The 22,090-nt window shown below is 37.1% G+C and overlaps 2 protein-coding genes and 1 long non-coding RNA gene across 5 annotated transcripts in view; 1 reads left to right on the plus strand and 2 right to left on the minus strand.

Annotated features, from left to right (window-relative positions):
• The window catches only part of LOC125672550 (uncharacterized), a 28,646-nt gene extending 14,517 nt beyond the window's left edge, over positions 1-14,129 (minus strand). For 2 of the 3 annotated variants that reach the window (XM_056140951.1, XM_056140950.1), the window contains exons 1-8: positions 13,905-14,103; positions 12,990-13,187; positions 11,377-11,498; positions 11,108-11,240; positions 10,901-11,014; positions 10,626-10,805; positions 10,199-10,306; positions 9,985-10,041 (exon numbers count right to left, since the gene is read on the minus strand). In XM_056140951.1, the coding sequence (XP_055996926.1) occupies positions 9,985-10,041; positions 10,199-10,306; positions 10,626-10,805; positions 10,901-11,014; positions 11,108-11,240; positions 11,377-11,498; positions 12,990-13,187; positions 13,905-13,965 (973 nt within the window). In that variant the 5' untranslated portion in view covers positions 13,966-14,103. Of the gene's footprint in view, positions 1-9,984; positions 10,042-10,198; positions 10,307-10,625; positions 10,806-10,900; positions 11,015-11,107; positions 11,241-11,376; positions 11,499-12,989; positions 13,188-13,904 lie in introns of all 3 variants that reach the window. The other variant, XM_056140949.1, reaches the window with a different exon arrangement.
• On the plus strand, positions 3,220-6,130 carry LOC125648290 (uncharacterized). The gene is made up of 3 exons (XR_008796082.1): positions 3,220-3,547; positions 4,536-4,680; positions 5,244-6,130. It is a non-coding gene; the product is annotated as an uncharacterized LOC125648290 (long non-coding RNA).
• On the minus strand, positions 6,436-7,125 carry LOC125648289 (putative nuclease HARBI1). Its single transcript, XM_048875266.2, has one exon. It carries the CDS (start codon positions 7,123-7,125, stop codon positions 6,436-6,438), a length of 690 nt encoding a protein of 229 aa, XP_048731223.2.
• Positions 14,130-22,090: the final 7,961 nt, after the last annotated feature.

Consider the following 22,090-nt stretch of genomic DNA (forward strand, 5'->3'; position numbering starts at 1 on the left):
ACGCTGTTATTAGCTTTGTCAGCAAACAAACAAAATACTTGGAAGGGGTTTGGTTTTTTTTTTAAAAAAATACGATGGTGTGAATTGCAGATTGTTGGGTTTCATTGTCTTTAATTTTCAGAAGTTGGCAATTAATATAGTGTATCTAGGTTTCAAGGTCATTGTGTGCATTGCAGAAACAAATAGTAACCCGTCTCTAAACCTTTGTGAGAAGTAAATATTAAGATGGGTTTTCCTCTAAAGATGCCATGCTGTCATAGTGGGATCCATACACTTTGCTATGTTCATTGGGCTTTGAGTCGTATGTATTTTCCTCTAAATATGCCATGCTGTCATAGTGGGATCCATACACTTTGCTATGTTCATTGGGCTTTGAGTCGTATGTATTTTCCTCTAAATATGCCATGCTGTCATAGTGGGATCCATACACTTTGCTATGTTCATTGGGCTTTGAGTCGTATGTATTTTCCTCTAGAGATGCCATGCTGTCATAGTGGGATCCATACGCTTTGTCGGTGTGTTCGTCTCTCGTGGTGATGGAGTACGTAGTGTCTGATCTGTCTGTCACATTAACGGTGTTACATGTTTGTACAGTGTGTTTTCAGTTATCCTGTAGAGGACCCCTCTAGTCAAACACCCTTCAGAGAACCCCTCGATACCTGTATTTATTCACCTGAGTTTAGGATTTCACTATCTTCGTACCGTGTTCCACGCAATACAGTAGCACGAGTTCCTGCAAATTCTCTTTCTGTCAAACTCCTTAGTTTAAGTTAGAAATTCGTAACAGACACGACTTCTGAGATGAATGAAGCATTTTACTTTTACATTTTCTCTTTGCTAATTTTACGGTCCTAGGATAACTGTTGTTTCAAAGTGTTTAATGTTCTTTGATAACTTATTTCGTTTGTATAGTGTGTATTTATCTAGGAAATAGAAGTGAGTAGAACGTATTCGTATGGCTCTCGTATATTTAGTATCATAATGTGAATGTAATTCATACTGATTCTAAAGTGTGTAAGTTAAAGTTAATGCAGTTTAGTTTCTAGTGAACTGAATGTGTAGTTTGTGAAGTAAGCATTTTATACAAGTTTAAGTAATGCAGCGCAGCCACGTGTAATTACATAAGTTCCCCTAGATGTGAGTAATAACTTGTATTAATGTGTGTGTAACTTAATGTGTATTTATTGTGTATGTACATGTTCGGTGTAATGACTCCTGGTACTTGGTGTTCAACGTAAACAGGGCCAAATGTGGACATGCATTACTAGTAACGAATACCTGAGCCAGCAGTGGATAATGACTATGTACAATGTCTGCAATATAAAGTGAAACGCTTGAAATCTTGTTTTTGATTGTTAATCCTGGAAGCCATCCCGGTCAACCTGTAAAACTGTCATAGTGCCATTCTTCATTAGTGTATATGTGCAATCGGTCATACTCCCCCTCTGATCTGTTTATATAGGTATGGTTTGCGTCTTGAGAAGTGCACTGTGTGGAGTAAGTGTTTTTCACGACTCCATTTATATTAATGGCGTCATTTTGTCCACCCACTGTATGACCTGTCTCGGAGAGCTCGTACAGTGCATTTTGGACAGTTGGAGGTATATGGTTCATTGCTTTTCTGCAACAGATAAATCCAGTCATACTACTCATTTTCAAAAGGTAAATAATGGTCAGGGAAAATATATTAGCAGTTCACAACTTCACATTAAGTTTCTAGGTATAAGAATGTTCGTGCCACAAAAACGACGAAATGACTTAAATTACTAAGTGTTACAGTTTTTCGAATGACAGTAGATATAGTATAGTAAACACGTTCAACATGGTATCTAGATTTAACTTGTATTAATGCGAAATGGAACAGAAACAACCATGATGTTCCATTCTCCTCTATAACACGACGAATTATCTCCCCATTCGTAACTAGGGTAATTGCAATAAACACTATTTCGTAAAGGAACATGAAAAATAATATCTCATACTGCTCGAAGACTATGATTCCATAAAACGAAATCGTCACTACTTACCGCTTTTTCCTTATAAACCAGAATGTGAGAAATATAGCAGTTAGAAGGATAAGTGCCCCGGTGACGGACCCAGCTACTAAACCGACGGCTGAAAAAGTGATATACAGAGATATAGTAAGGGCCCAATTTATCCCCACTACTAAACCGGCGGCTGACAAAAAGGTGATATACAAAGCTATAGTAAGGGCCCAATTTATCACCACTGCTAAACAATTTATCCCCACTTATAAAGTGAGTGATGTCTTTGAGATTTGAAATACATCTTTTCCAAACTTCCATTCTTCTGTGACAAAACCATATTTATCATAATATACTACTCAAAATTTGATAAGGATCACTAGGTTATATGTGTTTAATTTACCACTAACATAACACAAGACATAAATTTGACTCAGAAACGTGTTTACTCAGGTTATGAATGAAAATTCATGAACGGCATGAACTTTTATCAATACGGAATGCTTGAAATCTGATAACAACACCAAAAGGCATTTCATTACAAAAAGTTAACAGCAAACCAGAGAAAGAATTACACAGTTTTGGGGGATAGTCCATCATTACACTTAGTCGATGAAGTGTCAATACCGGGTATGGCCTCCCCTTGCATCAATGACGGCTTGACAACGTCGAGCCATGCTGTCAATAAGCACCCGAATGTTTCCAATGGGAAGGTTGTTCCACTCTTCCACGAGGGCGTTTCCGAGCTCTACCAAAGTTGTGGGCTGTGCTCTACGGCGTGAAAGGTCAACCTGCAGCATGTTCCATACATGCTCAATCGGGTTCAAGTCCGGCGAGCGCGCTGGCCAGTCCATACGGACAATTGTCTCCTGCTGAAGGTACTGCTCCACCAACCTGGCGCGATGAGGACGGGCGTTATCATCCATCAGGATGAACTCAGGGCCAACAGCACCAGCGTAGGGTCTGACGTAAACATCGAGGATCTCATCCCGCTACCGCACCCCCATCATTGTTCCTCTCTCCAGGACATGGAGATCTGGGCCGGGATTCATAAAAATATTTAAGTTTTACACTTAAAAGTCTACTTAAGTACTAAGTGAGTACTTAGTTAAGTAAAACTACTTAAGTATAATTCATAAACACACTAAGTGCTATACTTAACTAAGTAAGACACGCGACACTTAAATATATCTTAAGTGCTGAAAGGGGGGAAACCGTGTTTAAAAATAGATTTCGGTACAGAAGATAGAAGCAAAATGGCGGATCAAATAACAGACGAAAAGAGAGGAAAGAAGAGAAAGGCAAACTGGACGCAGGACGAATGTCTGATGCTGGTGACTATGGTAAATGAGAAGAAGAACATCCTGAGGTCAAAGTTAAGTCCCAGCTTAACTTCAAGAATGAAGAAGGAAGCTTGGGAAGAGTTGACAGTGCAGAGCGACTGAATGCCTCCGCCGTTAATACACAGAGGACAGTGGAGGAAGTGGAAAAGAAGTGGCAGAATCTTTTGTCCACCTCCAAAGCAGAGATTTCCAGCTATAGGAAAACAACAAATGGAACAGGTAACATTTGTCGAAATCAAACAATCCCTTTTGCAATTTTGCTCATATATCTTTAGGTTGAATGAAGAATTTCTGCAGAACGGGTGAGAAATTAACAGATTAAGGGTGATGTTACTATATTTGTTGTACCCCCCCCCCCCCCACCCCAAAAAAAGAAATGTGTCTGCGTACGGTTTCCCGACCGACACTATTTTTATCCCCTGATCCTAAATTTTTTATCGTATCTTAGCCCGAAAATCCTTTCCATGAATATTAGGGGCCCAATCATATGTCGTCTGTTGGGCGGATCGCATGCCGGTATAGCTATTAATTTCACTTCAGAGTTTTCCAAACGTACTGTATCTAGGAAGACAACGTATGTTTGTTTTTGTTTTTAATTGTGTTTAGGGCAAAATGGAATTGTCACACTGCCTCCGTGATACTTCCCCTTACTTGAAACAGTGTATTGATTTTTTAAAAATCTATATTTAGCATTGGCAAACGATGACGTCCGAGAAAGCACCCATAAATAAAGAGGTGGATCTTTAATTTCTTACAGGCGAAGATAGGTTTTACTGAGATTTGACTTCATTTAATGTTTGGTTGTGTTATTTTTTATTACCAATTTTTATGCTCAATTTAGAATCAAAGAAAAATTAAAAAAATAGTCACTGGATATTGAGATTTTTATTTTATATCAAGTTTTAATCAACTTTAGTTTGAATATATAGTGCAAATAAATTCAATAATAAACCATTTTATAAAATTCGCATGTCATTAATCTTGTCTTTTGAAAAAGATGAAAATTATATGTGTATTATTTAGTAAGTATACAGAAATAATTTTAAATATATAACATTGATATTGGGGTGAAAGTGGGCTCACAATAGCTGTTTTGGAATATATAAAAAAAAAAATACCGCATATACACAGTGAAATTACTTTATAATAAAATTATGGCCAGCTACTACAGTAAAGATATTATGTTTCTATAAAATTAATTAAACAGGCGGAGGACCTCCACCCAAACCCCTGAGTGCCATAGCCGAGACAGTGCAGATGGTGATTGGGGAAGAAAATGCCATCATTGATGGAGTACAGGGAGGGATTAACTCTTCCTTGCTTCAATTGCTGACCAATGATGGGAACATTTGGTAATTTCAGTATTAATTTACAGTCATAATGGAATAACAAGACTGTAAATATAACCTACTTTAAATGTATCAAGTTGCTAAATCACATGGAATTTATTAATATTGAGTGTATTGTGTTAATCAATGCCAATACTGGTATCACATTTCTATTTCATATGTATTATTTTTAAATTAAATCCACTAACAGGTTCAAATGAGCGTTTCATACCTGTACATCGGGGTTTTATCCATCTGAGTATATATTGTACATTTTTACTCTCTTAAAAAACATAAAATTTGCAAGACCTACATATAGACCTATTTTCCTTCTACAAATACATAATCATTTCACAAACACATCTTGTTTTATGGTGTTAAATTATTTTTTTTTAAATTAAAAAAAACCCCAAAAAACAGCAAAACTTGACTCTCTGCAACAGTCTGTTCATGTGTATATACAGTACTTGTGATCCCACAGAATTATTCATGTAATGAGTTATAAATATATCACTTCCAAATTATCAAAAAATAATGCCAAGTTTGTTATGCTTTATTGACTCATTATTTCTTTTATTTTATTATAGTAATGTTCAGATTGTTCAGAGTGAACCTGTGTTCAGCACGACATCGCCTCCTATCATACCCCTCTCACCAAGATTGTCATTGCCAGCTCCTCTACATGTTCCTTCAGCCTCTTCCTCTGTGCCAGCAGGAAATACATGTACAAGATGCGCCAAAGCCCAGACAGACAACCGCAACAGACAAAGTGAAATAGAGGAAATGACAATTAGGAAACTTCATCTCGAAATTGAATATTATGAGATGAAATTGAAAAAATTGAAGGAGGAATAGGTGATGATGATCTGTATTAAATACATAAATCTCATTATATGCATTAAATGCATAATATGTATATAATTCACATAATTGCAGATCATGTTTAAAACTGCATTTGATATTTTTGTTCATATTTTTGTTTCATAGTTTGGGACTCTGCCAATAGGCAAATGTCCTATAGTAATGACTGTTTGCCTGTGAATCCTGGTGACTTTGAAATATTCTGTAAATATTCACTGTTTTTTATACTGTATTTTAGTACATGTTCAAATTAAGAAGTTGTTTTTGGTTTTAAGAAAAAAAAGTACTTAAACACAAATATATTATTGTTATATTTTAATAAGATATCAATGAATGAAAATTTCCGTGCAACAATTATGTCTCAAAAGTGAGTCACAGCAAACAGTTGTCTGTACAACGTCCCATTGTTGTTGCCACGGACTGCTCCCCCATCATGGTGATTCGTATCATCATCCTCAGCATCATTAGGGTTTTCATCTGGGTCTTCATCAGGAATTGGAATTTGTCTATCTTTACATATATTGTGGAGCACGGCACAAGCTATGATTACTTGACAGGTCTTTTGTGGAGAGAGGCGTACTTCACCATGTAATACATGGAAACGGCGTTTCAGCTGACCAATGCCCCTTTCAACAATGCTGCGTGTTCTTTTATGTGCCCTGTATAATAGTTAAATGAGTTTTTACTTTATATAATTTAATTTTACTTTATATATATATATATATATATATATATATATATATATATATATATATAGTAGTTCAGGGTTAATCCCAACTGGCTATCATTCAAATACCTGACTCCCCTATAATAGTAAAATTCACACGTTAGAATTACATGCTTGTTTTATATTTCATATCAACTTATATGGTATGTAGTCGTACCTATTGTAGTTGGTCTGGGCACCCGGTAGGGGTCTCAAGAAGGGAGTGAGTAACCATCTGCGAGATGGATAGCCACTGTCGCCAAGGAGATGGGTGTGCACTGGGATGTAGTTTTTTCAAACAAAACATGAAGTCCACTCTCCCTCAAAATCCTCGAATCATGGGTTGAACCAGGCCACTTTGCCACAATATCAAGAATTTTGTAACTGGCATCAAAAACAACTTGTACATTTATGCTGTGGTAATGATGCCTGTTTATAAATTCATTTTCATCAACACTTGGGGCAATAATCTGCACATGTGTCCCATCAATAGCACCAACAATCCCAGGAAATCCTGCGACTTGGAAAAAGTGCTCTTGATTTCGACGAATTTGGTCAGCTTGCACGGGAAACCTGATAAATTGCTGCACCATTCTGTCCGAAGATAGGCTTTGCAGTGTCACTGATATTGCCCTCGAAACTGTAGGCTGCGAAACGCCCATGTCATCCCCATTACATAGTTGCATTTTGCCCGTTGCTAAGTATCTAAGTGTCAATAATAATTTCTGGGTTGATGTTAAAGCATGATTTCTTAAAGATCCCGCTCGAATTTCATTACCAATAATGTTTTCAACGAATTGGATTCCATTCATATCTAATCTGAAACGTTTGATCAATTCTGCATTTGAATATTCTCTTAAACAATCTTTCCTCTCTTTAAAATTTCTCCTGTTCACCGCCATTTTCTCTTTCAGATAAAAAAATCTTAAGTATTTCTTATCTATTTAAGCCACCTTCCTAGGACACTTAACTTAAAGTCAATACTTATGTGCTAAATATGTTTATGAATTACACTTAAGTATTTCACATACACTTAAGTGGTAATTTAAGAATTTAAGTATAAATTCTCAGATTTAAGTATTTTTTAACACTTAAGTATTTGCTAAAAACTTTTATGAATCCCGGCCCTGTTCTTCCATCCCTGCTGATTCCATCCCAGACCATGATGGAACCACCACCATAACAGTCATGTTCACTGATGTTGGCATCATGGAAATGTTCACGTTGTCGTCGCCACACTCGGTGCCTCCTGTCTGTAAAGTCCAAACAATACCTAGACTCATCGGTGAACAAAACTTGAACCCAATCGTTCTGTGTCCAAGTGACATGATCTTCAGCCCAGTCCAATCGCTCCCGCCGGTGTCGAACAGTCAGAGGGACTCGAACACATGCCCTTCTCGAGTTGAGACCTGCATTGTGAAGCCAATTCCGTATCGTCTGAGTGGACACATTCACCCCCGAGGCGGTCAGGAGGTCGTTACGTAGGCTGGTTGCTGTCCAGAAGGGATGGCGTCGTGCCTCAAGAGCCACAAAATGGTATTGGCGTTGGGTTGTCGACCTCTGACGACCACCCCCATGTCGGTGTGCTGCTGTTACAAAAGTTTGCTGTCGGTTCCAGGCCCTGTTTAAAACGCTCTCGCTGACGTTTAGTGCATTTGCAACGTCACGTTGTGAATATCCAGCGTCAAGCATTCCAATACATCTGCCCAGTTGTTCTGTCGTCAGGCGACGCCTTACACGTTGAGGGGGCATTGTGTTGATAAACGTACTGAAAACACTCAAGTGAGTTTGAAATTTTAGAAAGAATCAGACACCGATGCCTGAGAAAAAATCGTGCAATGGTAGCAAAAGCATAAACTGTGATGAGAAACGCATTTCCCATGGCATGAAATGCGCGTGCAAGTTTGTTGAAGACGTTTTCGATTTCACTTGGACACAATATTGCCAGTTATGCAGTTATTAATTTTTTAAACAGAAAAATATTTATGATCCTTATCAAATTTTGAGTAGTATATTTTCATCGCTTTAGTAGTTTTTGACCGATGTTATATTGTGTGCTTGTTTATTAATTCCAAACCGGATGTGGTCACTCAGAGTTTAAAGGCTTAGCTTGGTGATCGCGAAGGTGTAGGTTGGAGCCTTGGCCGAGTCAATTCAAAGATATAAAAATAGATAAAGAGCGCTCCTTCACAAAACGTTCGGCATTCGGAAGGTAGAGTCTTGGGTCTTTCAGATGATACGTTATAAACCAAGGTAAAGAGTTCCCATTGCTACGGCCCCGAGCGCCATACAATAGACTTGTAGAATGATCTAAATTTAAAGCACTTCGCCTACAGCTGGTGACGTCTCGATTCTCGAAAGGGCGTAAAAATGAATAAACAAAACCTCAGAAGGTTCTTTATAAAACCATCTTTCCATACCATATTTCTATCCACAAATAAAGAGTAACTTCGTAAAAGGCGAATAATTATGACGTCATATCAATTAATTAAACTTTGTTTCAATGTATTGAAAGTTATGAGGGGGATTAGGCACATATATAATTCTTTTTTCTAAACAAAAAGTTTCGAACAATTGGTTTTAAAAGTAAGATGAAAGGATATCACAATATCCTTATAACATTTTGAAAATGATAATGTTCAAATTATGATAAGAAAACAGTACTTCTAGCAAATATTCCTTAAAGGGAAAGGCAACCCTTACCACATTGTTGCTTTCATGAATAAAGTATTACTTACTGATAAAGTAGATGACAGTCTTTAACAACAACAATCCTTGCTTAACAATTAAATCAATATTAATCTATCATCTATTTCAAATTACCCGCCGCTAAGAGAGTGGCCATTGAAGTTTAATTTATGACGTCACATCGTCGGTTCCGGTTTATTTATCAGCAGCACTGTAAACATGACAAGTCACGAAAGAAGTTAAATTTGGAGTCGTATAGATTTGAGCCCGATCTTTCGCAAGAAGAAAATGAGAAAAGAAGACGTTCAGTCGAGTCGCAAACCAGGCAGACGGTACATGTTTCTTCATACAAAAGTTGTCATTACGCAAATGACGGATCCACAGTTTACATAGTCTTTTCTTTTCAGATGACTTGGTTGGGTCAAGAATTTCGAAAAATACTTTGTTCACATCTACCCTTCGCATTAGTGCAATTAACAGCTTGACAGAAATACATCAACCTATTATTCATAAAATATACCACATGTACACCTTTGATGATCTTAGAATCTCATCAAAACTGGAACAGACGGTGTGACATTAAAATTACTGATTTTTGTGATCTTGAATACAAAAGAGTTCTACACCATGGCAGCCTTTATAGATGGCAGGAATGTCAAATTTTACGTTTTAAAATTAATACTGAAGCTTATATAGGCTACATATCAACAGAATAGTATGACAATTTCTTTCATATAATTAATCCTATCATTTATCATGTAAAGAATTTTGGATTGCCTTTCCCTTTAAAGTTTGGTACTTATAAACTGGGTACATTCTCAGACAAATGTCAAAGTAAACTTACATTGTCGAAAAATTCAAATATCAACATTACAGCTACAGAGGCATGAACGAAAACCATGGAAATATAAACATTACAACTAAAATATTAAAAGTATTTTTTAAAATGTATACTGGAGAGAGAGAGAGAGAGAGAGAGAGAGAGAGAGAGAGAGAGAGAGAGCTTAGTGCCTATAGTATAGCAGGGAAACATACTTTCAAACATGTTAGATATAAAATATATATACATATACCTTTATTAGTCTGGTTTTCGGATTGTTCTGTATTTGGTGTGAGCGTCGTGTCAGGACCTTTAAAATGTAAACAGAAATTTTGAAAACAATCAATAGTGTTTTTCTTTCTGTGAGTTTTTCCAATATAGACGCTTAATGTAATTTCCTTATTAAACTATGCTATAATTGACTTGATTAACAAGCACACATGTCAGTATAAAGAGTTCCAACTTACTATGAAGTGGGAGGAAAGTTCTGCAGACAAAGCGAAATTTGGAAAGACATTTAGCCTTCTTATACACCAGTGCTTCTGATTCCAACGTAATTTTGTAACAATGTTTGGCTAGAGAAAAGAAGAAATACAAATGATCGTATGAAGTCCATATTCAGTGTATTTTGAGGACATTGTAAGTTTTGTTTTTTTTCGTCCGATTTATGATAGGAATACTCTCGGAAAGTGGTCAAAAATAATGCCAGACAACCTACTAAATTGTACGAATCGTGGCGAAATTGAAAGTCAACAGGGTATAAGTAAACAAACTGACAATTCTTGCTGAAGTTAATAAGAGATACCCACTCTTAAAGGATCCACTTTCAGTTAGAGTATCCGTGATTTATCATAGTGGGCATGTATAAGGATAATTGTAATAAATGGAACTCACTTCCATTAAGGTTATCATATTTGTAACTTCTGACTCCATTCCAAACAAACCCTTGGCATGCTCGAGTGCCGGAAGTTGACTCTATATAGACGGGTAAGAAATAATTTAGCTTCTTGCAGGCAGCTGCATATCCATTCCAGGTCTTCCGTGATTGGACTTCTAACTTTAATGATCTGTTCACTGTGAAACGAACTTTTGAGTTATTGTAAGTGGTGTATTATTATTTTTAAAAAATTAACCAATTTGACTACCAGCATAGAATTAGGTTAACTGACCACAAAATCCTTCGTGTTGTTCATCACAGTCTTCCCCGAGATAAACCCGCTCGTGTGATGTACAGCTGTATGCCAAACAAAACCCATCCCCTCTGTACCGATGTTCATCTCGTACTGAGAACAATATACATGTAATACATCACGTTACTTCAAACCATTGTTTATCGAGTGTCTACTTTTACAAAGATCCGTAATCAGTTAACACACCTTCATACAAAGTCATGTGTTGTTTTCCTCCGCAGTATCCATCCTCCGTGGAGTTATTACATGTTATGTTGCACTTGTTGCTATCGGCAAGAGGCAGTTTAGGATAATTGCACAAACAGAAACATTGATCTCCCTAGATATGACACAAACATAGTTTTTCCAATTATATTTTAACGCAATAATCATACAGCTTAACTGACACTTGATAAACGTATTGTGTTTGAATGGTTATACATTTGTGGAACTAAATTGTAGAAGAACACACTCACCTGTAAAGCGAAATATGTACAGTTCCTCCCCAAGTGTGCTTTACAGTGAGAGAAACATTGCCCAACAGTGTTCAGACTCAAACGTATGTTAGATGTACTTTGAGGAGCTTGTGGAAAACATCCTGGTGAATACAAGTAGTTTCATGATATGATGGAAGTGGTATAATGATGAGGTACAAGTGGTATAATAATATGGTACAAGTGATATAATGATATGGTATGGTACCAGTAATATGATGATATCGTAAAAGTAGTATTTTACAACGATATGGTAGAGTGCAAGTATTATAATAATACGGTATGGAACACGTGGTATACGAATAATTATGTTATGATACAAGTAGTATAACAATAAGTAATTATATACATGTATATGGTACAAGTGGTATAATCATATAGTGCAAGGGGTACATGTATAATGGCATGATACAAGTGGTATAATGACATAGTACAAGTGGTATACATGGTACGTACTATAAACCGTAAATACTGGGACCACACTGGCAGAGTTAGCATTGGAGAACGGACAAGCACCAACCTCAGGTTCGCCGACAACATCGATGGACTTGCAGGAAATGAACAGGAACTGGCCAGCCTTATGAACATTCTCCAGATACGACATGAAGGTCAGAGCCGATACGAGAAAGCTCATGACAAGCAGCGCCCAGCCAATCACTACCAACATCACAGCCAGTGGAAGCGAAATTCAGACTGTTGACCAATTCAAGTACCTTAAAAATATGGCTCAAAGTCCGAAATCCTCGCAAGAGCTGCACAAACAGTAGCAGCAATTGTGAAGCTCAAGAACATCTGGAAAGACGAAACTCATCCCTCTCAGGTCCAAGGTCAAGCTACTGCATGAAAGGTGAAGATAAAGAACAATGATCAATCTCGTAACTCCTATGCATGCATTATTGACCTCCATTATCCTGCAATGTGAATCCTGGACACTGAATGCAGATCTGCAAAGGAAGATCCAAGCAGTGGAGATGTGATGCCTCAGAAGACTCCGTGGCATCTCATACACGGACCAGATGACCAACGAGGAAGTCCTACAAACCATCACCCAACAAGTAAGACAGTATGAGGACCTACTGGCCACAATTAAGAAGAGAAAAATCAGATGCTATGGGCATGTGGCAAGATCAGATGGGTTCTCCAAGACCATATTACAACGAACAGTTCAGGGGAAGAGAAGGCGAGGAAGAAATGGACAGATGATATCACTGAATGGACCAAGAAGAGCTTCTCCACAAGCAGGCACTTGCACACAACCGCCAGTAGTGGGACCAGCTAATGCAGCGTTCGTAACTGTAGCGTCCATAAGATCCGGTGGGTTATGGGAACAGTGAGCTGGGACGTTGGCAGGGACAATCTACAGCCTGCATCAATGAATCTGTCTGTTCTATGATTATCATCCTCATAACTATTTGTTGTTACAAATTACCAGTAACTTCTAGATAATACATCTTTGAATACACATGGATTTCGTATTAACATTTAATAGATATACACACATTCATGGTAGTGTTTGTCTTGTTTTGAAATGAATGAAAACAAAACGGTATAATCTAAATTAAGTATACATCTGCAAGAAAATTAACTTGATATACCTCTGTACGCGATCCAAGGAGTAAAGAATCCAGTGACTGACGACCAAAACGGTGCTGCAAGCTTTAATTTGTCTAAATTGCTGGCCCTCCCTAAATCTATAATCCTGACCAACGTCCCATTTTTATTGCTGCACTGCTTATTTGCACTGTTCCAATCTACAGCATTTGTGATGATTTGAAAGTAATCCCGAGATGACCCTAAAAAGAACAGACCATTTAATCCATCACATTTTTACATCATGCAGACTCCATAACCTCCTGGTTTCTAATGAAGAAATCATTTTGTTACGATGTGTTTTCTTGAAATTTGAGACAATCAAGATTTTAAAAGTGGAATATCATATGTGTTGTGTCATACGTCGGAATCGGAATAACAATAATCTTAAAACAGACCCTTTCATGTTCTCTCTGTTGATAAATTACAACCTGTTTGGTTATTTTTGTATTGTCATATCTTAGCGACTTGGGTATATATGTAATCCTACCTGAGTTAATGTGCCTGGTGAGTCTAACTTATTGGACGTTTTGAACGGGACGTACTGCGTATATTTGAACAGTATTCTGATATCGTAGGGAGGGGAAGAGGGCAAAGTAATTTAAACAAAAGACCTAAAGTACCCCCTCTTGAACTTACACACCAACCTTTGAAGCTCCATTAAAACATGTAGATCATTAAAGATAAAGACGGGTGTCGTTTGCACTCTTAGTAGTAGTATTTTGTAGGCTTTTGTTATTTCATTGGAAACAATTTGCAATTACTCGTAGGTTTATTTTGCGTCACTTTAAAAGCGCTCAAAATGTATCGTGCCACGAATTCACCACAACCATATTTACACCATTCATTACCTTGAAAATTTAGAATTTCAAATTTTGAATCAATTTATTTAAAAATTATTGATTAGCACAAAACCTTACCTTCTGAAATGCAAGCGTTGATACACATGAACATAACGTAGATTTTTTTAACCGTCCACATTTGTTTTTTATTTGCCAACAAAAATATCACTACTAGTTGGATTAAACAAATTTCCTTGTTCTTCAAAATAGATTAGAATGTCTGCATGAAACATATATTGATTTGGCCAAGTCGTTGTGATTTGTAAACTATAAGTCATTGCTATCACATGCAAAATATGCCCAAAGTAGTAACCGCGGAATTCAGGTCTTTTTAAACGTGTGTGTGTGTGTGTGTGTGTGTGTGTGTGTGTGGGCGCGCTCTCTTACCATATTATCAAGAGAAATGACAATAATTCCTCGTGTTTGTTTTTGAATGTAATTGTGAAGTGCTGAAGATAGGGAAAATTGTGAAGTGCTGGAGATAGGGAAAATTGTGAAGTGCTGGAAATAGGGAAAATTGTGAAGTGCTGGAGATAGGGAAAATTGTGAAGTGCTGGAGATAGGGAAAATTGTGAAGTGCTGGAGATAGGGAATTAGGAAAAGCGATACCGGGTTGAGACACCAGAACCCTAAGTCAGGGAACTTATAGTCTACATAATACCTTTCATTGAAAAACATCTTTAAAAATTACTTTTGCTTTGCTTTCGGTGAAATTTAAAACATTTCTTGCAAAATGCATAACATCTAATATATTTGATTTTTTTTTTTGGAAGTTCTGACAAACAATTGAAAAGATATAACAATCAAAATTCTAACATCGATTTATCTTTCTTTAGGTATCTGCATATGCCTTTACTAGAACTTGTAGACAGTGAATAGTGTTTTAAATGGTGTTTTACAGTAAACTGTAACTCGATTTATGTATAGCTGATAGGGTGATGCTCCGTTTGGCACAAATATCGCTCCATCATAAAAATGAATCGTAACACCTTTGTCAGGAATTAGAATGGTCATTTATTGAGGAAATAAATGACAAGAGTATTATAACATATATATACAAAAGGATACAGATTAACAAATTCGACAAATAAAAAGCAATACATAAATATGATGACAATCCTGCCTATGATAATATACATGTATATACAAAGAGATCTGTTAAACAAATTCACAAATCTCACAAAAAAGCATAATTCAATAAACATGACGACAATGCTTTGACAGTACATAATAGAACCAATAAAAATTGCCAAGTTCTACAAAATGCCAAAGATGGGGCTATTTCCGCCACATATCAAGACCAGGAAGCGGTGTTGATAAGCCCCTTCCATCACCCCGAGTTATCTTTCTTTAGATATCTGTATATGCCTGTACTTTCAGGCACGAACTAGAACTTCTAGACAGTGAATGGTGTTTTACTGAATTTAATAAAATCACAATTCTCTATGGTCGAACGATCTCAATTAAAATAAAAACATGTTGTTAAGTGGAAAATATGCTATTTTAAAAAAACAAAAGTATCGAGTTTTTGGCAGCCCCAGATACTCTCAGTGTAAACCAGTTTTTATATCACTTCCTTTATTAAGATAAAAACTACAGTATATCTCTTCCTTTATTAAGATAAGAACTACAGTATATTACTTCCTTTATTGAGATAAGAACTACAGTATATCACTTCCTTTATTAAGGGTTGTTGGAGTTGGTTGTAAATTTCGCGAATCTTGCGTCCCTGGGGCCTTAGTGGTGTGGCAAAATTGCCAAAAATTGACCAATTTTCAAAAATGTTCTTCTGTACAATCGCACGTGTGTAAGAAAATCTAAATACAGAGTGATGTACTGAAAGTGTAAATTTCCAGAATCCCGGGGAAGAGGTTCTTACTCCAGGGCGTGGACATACTTGGTATATATCATTTATGTGTAAAACATTTTAAAAACATCTTAGAGGGACTGGTTCACGATTTTTTGATATTTTTTTTTCATTTTTGATGTTAAACATTAAGATTATTACTCATGTAATGTTGACAGCCAAATTTTGACCCTCTGAATGCAAGAATAAAAGCAATATTTTAGCCATAAATCTGTGTTATGTGAACAAAGACTCGAGTCTTTTTATTTATACAAACACACCAGTGAAATATTGATTTTGTAATATAAAGCATCTTAATTTTACATAGTCACAAATTTTAACTTTTAGATGACACATTTTACCCAAAGAATGCTTGAAATGTGAAAAATATAATAAACTTAGATCGATATCCATTTCTTTAGAAAATTTCGTAGACAATAAATTCTGCAATCTTAAATTTGTTTACAAAACAGATAATACACTCTAAAATGAGCTTCTGTGATAATGTATAACCTTAATTTTTATGTGAAATCTTTTAAACACATCAAACAGCAGATTTTGATAAACAAAACTTCAGGGAAAATCGTGATACTAAATTGAAACTAAATGAATCTTTGAGGAGGTAGTCCTTTACCAAAAATCATAAATTTCATGATCCCAGGGGTAGGGGTTTTGGTATCCTTGTGGGGCCAAAATTGTCAGTGATCAAATGCGTTAACAATCGAATATGTTTAACTTCTTGATAACTACCTTTCCAATTCTTTTGAAATTCAGTATGAAGCATCTTTGGCACACGGGGAACATAAATTGTAAATTTCATGGCATTTGCACTCCGGGGCCTTATGGCCGGGGCAAAAACTGTCAAAAAATTGACCAATTTTCAAACATCTTATCCTCTACAACTGCATATCTCTAAGGAAAATATATGCATAGTGATGTAGAGCAGGAATACCTCTACCAACTTGTAAATTTCATGATCCCAGGTAGAGGTTCTGACTCCAGGGCGGGGTCAAACTTGGTATCTATAGTGTGTATGTATAAGACATTTAAATAGAATCTTCTTTAAAACTATTGATGCTAAATTGATACTAAATAGATATTTAATTGGAGTAGGTTGCCCTTTGCCAACATTGTAAATTTCATGATCCCTGGGGGTAAGGGTTGGTTCCAGGGTGGAGCCAAATTTATTATAATGATCATTGTCTTTATCATTTGAAAGACTTCTTTAAGTTTGTTGATACAGTTTAAAACTAAATGCATATATACATATTCGCACAAAACTCTACTCTGTTCCATTGAGAGTTTTACATAACGCTATTTCAAGAAGCCACAGCTAGTCTATACTTGGATTTTTCAACACCTGAATATAGACTGAATTCTATGATTATGGATGTTGCCAATCACAGGCTCTTTAAAACACCACGGTTCATGGATGATATTCTTTCCAAATCGTGCCGCCAGTTCCTTAAGCTCAAATTTACAAAGGAATAGATGCCGTCATCATAAGCAACATTCTTCGTCATAAAAAAGTTCAGTCTTGTATTCCAACTTATTTCAAGTTCAAGTCTACACCCAGTATTTCCTACAAATATACTTCTACTATTGCATCCAAACTTTTCAATTATAAACCAACTTTGCAGTGGCTAGATATAGACCATCTTATCCTTAATCCACCTACGTGTTCTTGTTCTTCACCTTCTTTCAATTATAGTCCAGCCGGACATGTCATTACTGGTGATGTTGATATAGTTGAAAATGAGAACCTCAAATCACTTAATCTAAAAGGTCCTAAATACAGAGAACATCGGTCTTTCAATTGGCGAAAGAACTTCATCTGTATTATGAGTTCTGTTGAGAATTATGTCAGGCGATGGGCTAAATATAAAAAAGAAGAACTTGATACATTGTCAGAATGGGTTAAACGCATAAGAGGAATATTAAAATCCCGCATTCGACATATGAAAACATTAGCACGTACCATCTATCCTTCTGTGTTTAGTAAACCAGAAGTGATAAAAGAATTAGATAGGTTACATGAGGAATATGTTTTGGTTCCAGCTGACAAAGCTAGTAACAACATTGTCTTTGTTTGTAAGGCTCATTATTACAACTGTATTTGAAACGAACTTGGCATTACTTCTACTATTGGTAATCGTACCTGTACTCCAACTGCCCTTTCAAAAGCTGAAATTCTTCAAACCCATGCTCGAGTTTTAGACACATTTAATACCCAAGTCAACGAATCGGATGAATATGAGTTACCGTACCTATACTGGATTCCTAATCTACATAAAACCCTTACAAACAACGATACAATGCAGGATCCAGTGAATGTTCTACCAAGCTCCTATCTTTGCTCCTCACGGAAATATTAACAGCTGTGAAGGAAAAACTTCAAACGTACTATGCGACTACATTTGCCAGAAATGTGGATTCTAAAAAATTCTAAAGAACTTTTAGTAAACTTGAAATCACAAAATTTTTCTCAAATCAACACTATCAAAACGTATGCCTTTTCAACTCTTTACTATGGAATCCGGACAGGGCCACGTAGTTCACTATCGCACCATCGCAGTTTGGTTCGATGGTGCGATGACGCGATAATGCGATGACGATGACGCGATGACGATGACGCGATGGTGCGATAGCGCGATGACGATGGCGCGATAATGATGGTGCGATGACGCGATGGCGATGATGCGATGCCGCTATAAAGCATCGCTACATCGTCATCGTGTCATCGCCCCTGCAGCATCGCGTTATCGCATCATCGCCATCGTACCATCGCGTCATCGCAGTATCGTTATCGCATTATCGCGCCATCGTACGATCGTCATCGCGCTATCGCACCATCGCGTCATCGTCATCGCGCCATCGTCATCGCATTATCGCGTCATCGCACCATCGACCCAAACCTCGATGGTGCGATAGTGAACTACGTGGCCCTATCCGGATTCCATACTTTACACTACCATTCCTCACGATAAATTCAAGACTAGACTTTTTGACACATTCAACAAAAATGGAAAACGCAAATATTCCTATCTAGTGATCACTCATCCAAAAAATTACTTTGTTAAACGCCACTCTGATTCCACACACAAGTAATCTGAAGTTGAAATTAAAAAAATATGCTGGACTTCCTCATTGACAATATCTTCGTGATCAGGTCTTCCAACAGTATATTCGAATCCCATGGGCACGAATTGTGCTCCATTGTTAGCTGACCCGTTTTTATATTTCTATGAAGCAGAATTTATTCAAAAACTTCTACGTGAGAAGAAACTATATCTTGCTGTCGCCTTCATATCGACATTTAGATATGTCGACGATGTATTATCTATTAACATGGAATCCGGATAGGGCCACGTAGTTCACTATCGCACCATCGCACTATCGAGGTTTGGGTCGATGGTGCAATGGCGCGATAATGCGATGACGATGGCGCGATAGTGCGATGACGATGACGCGATGGTGCGATAGCGCGATGACGATGGTAAGATGGCGCGATAATGCGATAACGATGGTGCGATACTACGATGACGCGATGGTACGATGGCGATGATGCGATAACGCGATACCGACGGCGCGATGGCACAATAACGGTATCGCGTTATCGCATCATCGCCATCGTACCATCGCGTCATCGTAGTATCGCTCCATCGCACTATCGTTATCGCATTATCGCGCCATCTTACCATCGTCATCGCGCTATCGCACCATCGTGTCATCGTCATCGCACCATCGCGCCATCGTCATCGCATTATCGCGGCATCGCACCATCGACCCAAACCTCGATGATGCGATGGTGCGATAGTGAACTACGTGGCCCTATCCGGATTCCATAATTAACAATAATAATATTCATTCATATTTCGATTCAATATATCCCTGTGAACTCGAAATAAAAGAAACCACAGAGTCGTCCAGTTCTGCTTCATACTTAGATATTTTATTGAAAGTACATGTATATATTAATGGCAAACTAACAACTCAACTTTATGACAAACGGGATGATTTCAACTTCTCCATTGTCAACTTCCCATATTTATGTAGCAATATTCCATTATCACCTTAATGTTTACAGCTCTCAAATGGTTTGATACGCAAGAGCTTGTTCTGTGTATGGTCAATTTTTAAATCGAAACAGGCTACTGACAAACAAGTTGATGGTGCAGGGTTTCCAACAGTCTCGTTTAAAGTCAGCATTTCGCAAATTCTATGGTCGTCATAACTATCTAGTTTGCCAATACAACCTATCACTGGGTCGTGTTCCATACAGATTGTTAGGCCGTTCTTGGCACACTGATTTTGACTACGGATAACTCCGTTTACCTGATCAAGATATAGGGCTAACGGCGGGTGTGACCGGTCGACAGTAGATGCTTACTCCTCTTAGGTAACTGATCCCATTTCTGGTGTATCCTGGGGTCCGTGTTTGCCCAACTCTCTGTTTTGTATTGCTTGTAGGAGTTAGGAGATTGATCAGTTATCTTCGTCTTTCATGAAAAGCAGAAAAGGATGTACCAAAATTGTGAATTTCGCAACTCCAGGGTTTAGACGGGTCCAAATTAGTTATATCCTGGTAATGTTACATATATTATGTAAAGCTTTTCATCAATAGAGGCATTTTCGAGAATACGCATCTTGTTTTATATTGTTGCTAAATATTGAAATTTAGCTTAGATAGTCTGAACAGGAATTTTTTTTTCTAGATTTCGTAGCCCTTGGGACTAGTGATACTTTAAATACTCAGGTGACCGATAAGGCCTGTGGGCCTCTTGTCTTTTGCAGTAAACGACTGATGTATTTTACCCATCTAAATGCAGCGAAATTTCATAGGGTTATACAGTGTATTTGTATTCTTAATTATGCTACCGTCTCTAAAGCATTAATTATAGGCTTTCATTCTTATCATTTTATAATTACCGAGGATGTCGATGTTTCGCACATTTGTACATCATTTTTTGCAGCTTTGGTGGTGTGATGATGTTACAACACATTGAACTTTGATTTCATTTTTATAACATCGGCTATTTAACAGTTTCACAGCTAAGACGATTTAAAGTTTAAACAATGAAAATATCGAGTCTGTTAAAACTGTGATGCTATACAAAGTCTCGTGCTTTGCTGAAATTGACATTATTTCCCCCCGAAGATATTCAGTGAAGATAACTGCTATGAATAAGGACAGAATGGTTTTATGGTTGTTCTTTAATTGTTGTTTCTTTCGTTGTTGTTTTGTGTGAGGGTTTTGTTTTACTTAGCTGCACTGTATGCAATTTTTTGTGCTTTGTTGAAAACTTACATTATTTCCACAAAGATTTCTAATGAAATTAACCGCGAACAATAAAGTCAAAAATACCGCTTTGTCAGGAGTTTTGCTGCGTAACATGTAGACACACGAACACCAAGCTGAAAAGAGGGGGATGCGCATTATATTCGGCAAAATACGGTAATTAAAAAATACAACGTGTTCATTCTTCATATAGTTTACCGAACATACTTTTTAATTGTAACAATACTATAGTATAATTCAAACTAGTACAAAAACAAATAAAGCCGACCTACCGACCTCCCCTTTAATATCTTAGGCAACCAGAAACAAAGATATTTTTTATTTTGGCCTTATAAGGACATAAAAGACTACAAGGTCAGTGTTCAAAGAAGTAAGCTTGAACTTTTACGGAAATAAGCTTGAACTTTTACGGAAGTACGCTTGAACTTTTACGGAAGTAAGCTTGAATTTTTTACGAAAGGCAATGAGTAAATGCTACTACTTCGAATTGGACGTTCATTAATTCCTTTCATATTTGATATAAAACATTCGTTCTTTACATCACATCAGATATTTCTGAAAAGCATGAGAATGCAATGAACTTCTCTATAGGAAGCCATGTTGTAGCTGTATCGTTTATCTGTTACTATTTGTGTGAAATCATGGCAGTGAACATGTGTAAGTACATATGTACGATCATTTTGTGATGAAGAGGAGAAACCACTGTGAAAATGCTGATATTTACTTACCATCCCTGTCTTTTTATATCATCATACGCTTTGGTCGCAAATAACTACCGATATTTAATGATTTTCCCGTTTTATTTATTTAATTTTCTCTGCTAATTTGCGTCCCACGACTTTTTCTCACAAAGCAACTAAGGCTATCCATAATACCCATGCAGAACACTTCAGAGTGAACTGACCCCTGGTTTCTTTTCTTCAGATAATTGCAGGGTTAAGTGGGGACGTGTAACGGGATCCTCCGCGACGAGGGACGATGGCGACTGACCGCGCACCCGGACAGTCGCGGGAACACCTCACAATGCAAGAACAGAAATGACCGCTGCCGAGAGTCATTAAGAAAGATTTACATGGACGATGGCGGCTCATTAGGTGATCTTAAGCAACGGTCACAAAG

Source organism: Ostrea edulis, chromosome 6, assembly GCF_947568905.1.
Source record: "Ostrea edulis chromosome 6, xbOstEdul1.1, whole genome shotgun sequence".
Classification (NCBI taxonomy): domain Eukaryota; kingdom Metazoa; phylum Mollusca; class Bivalvia; order Ostreida; family Ostreidae; genus Ostrea; species Ostrea edulis.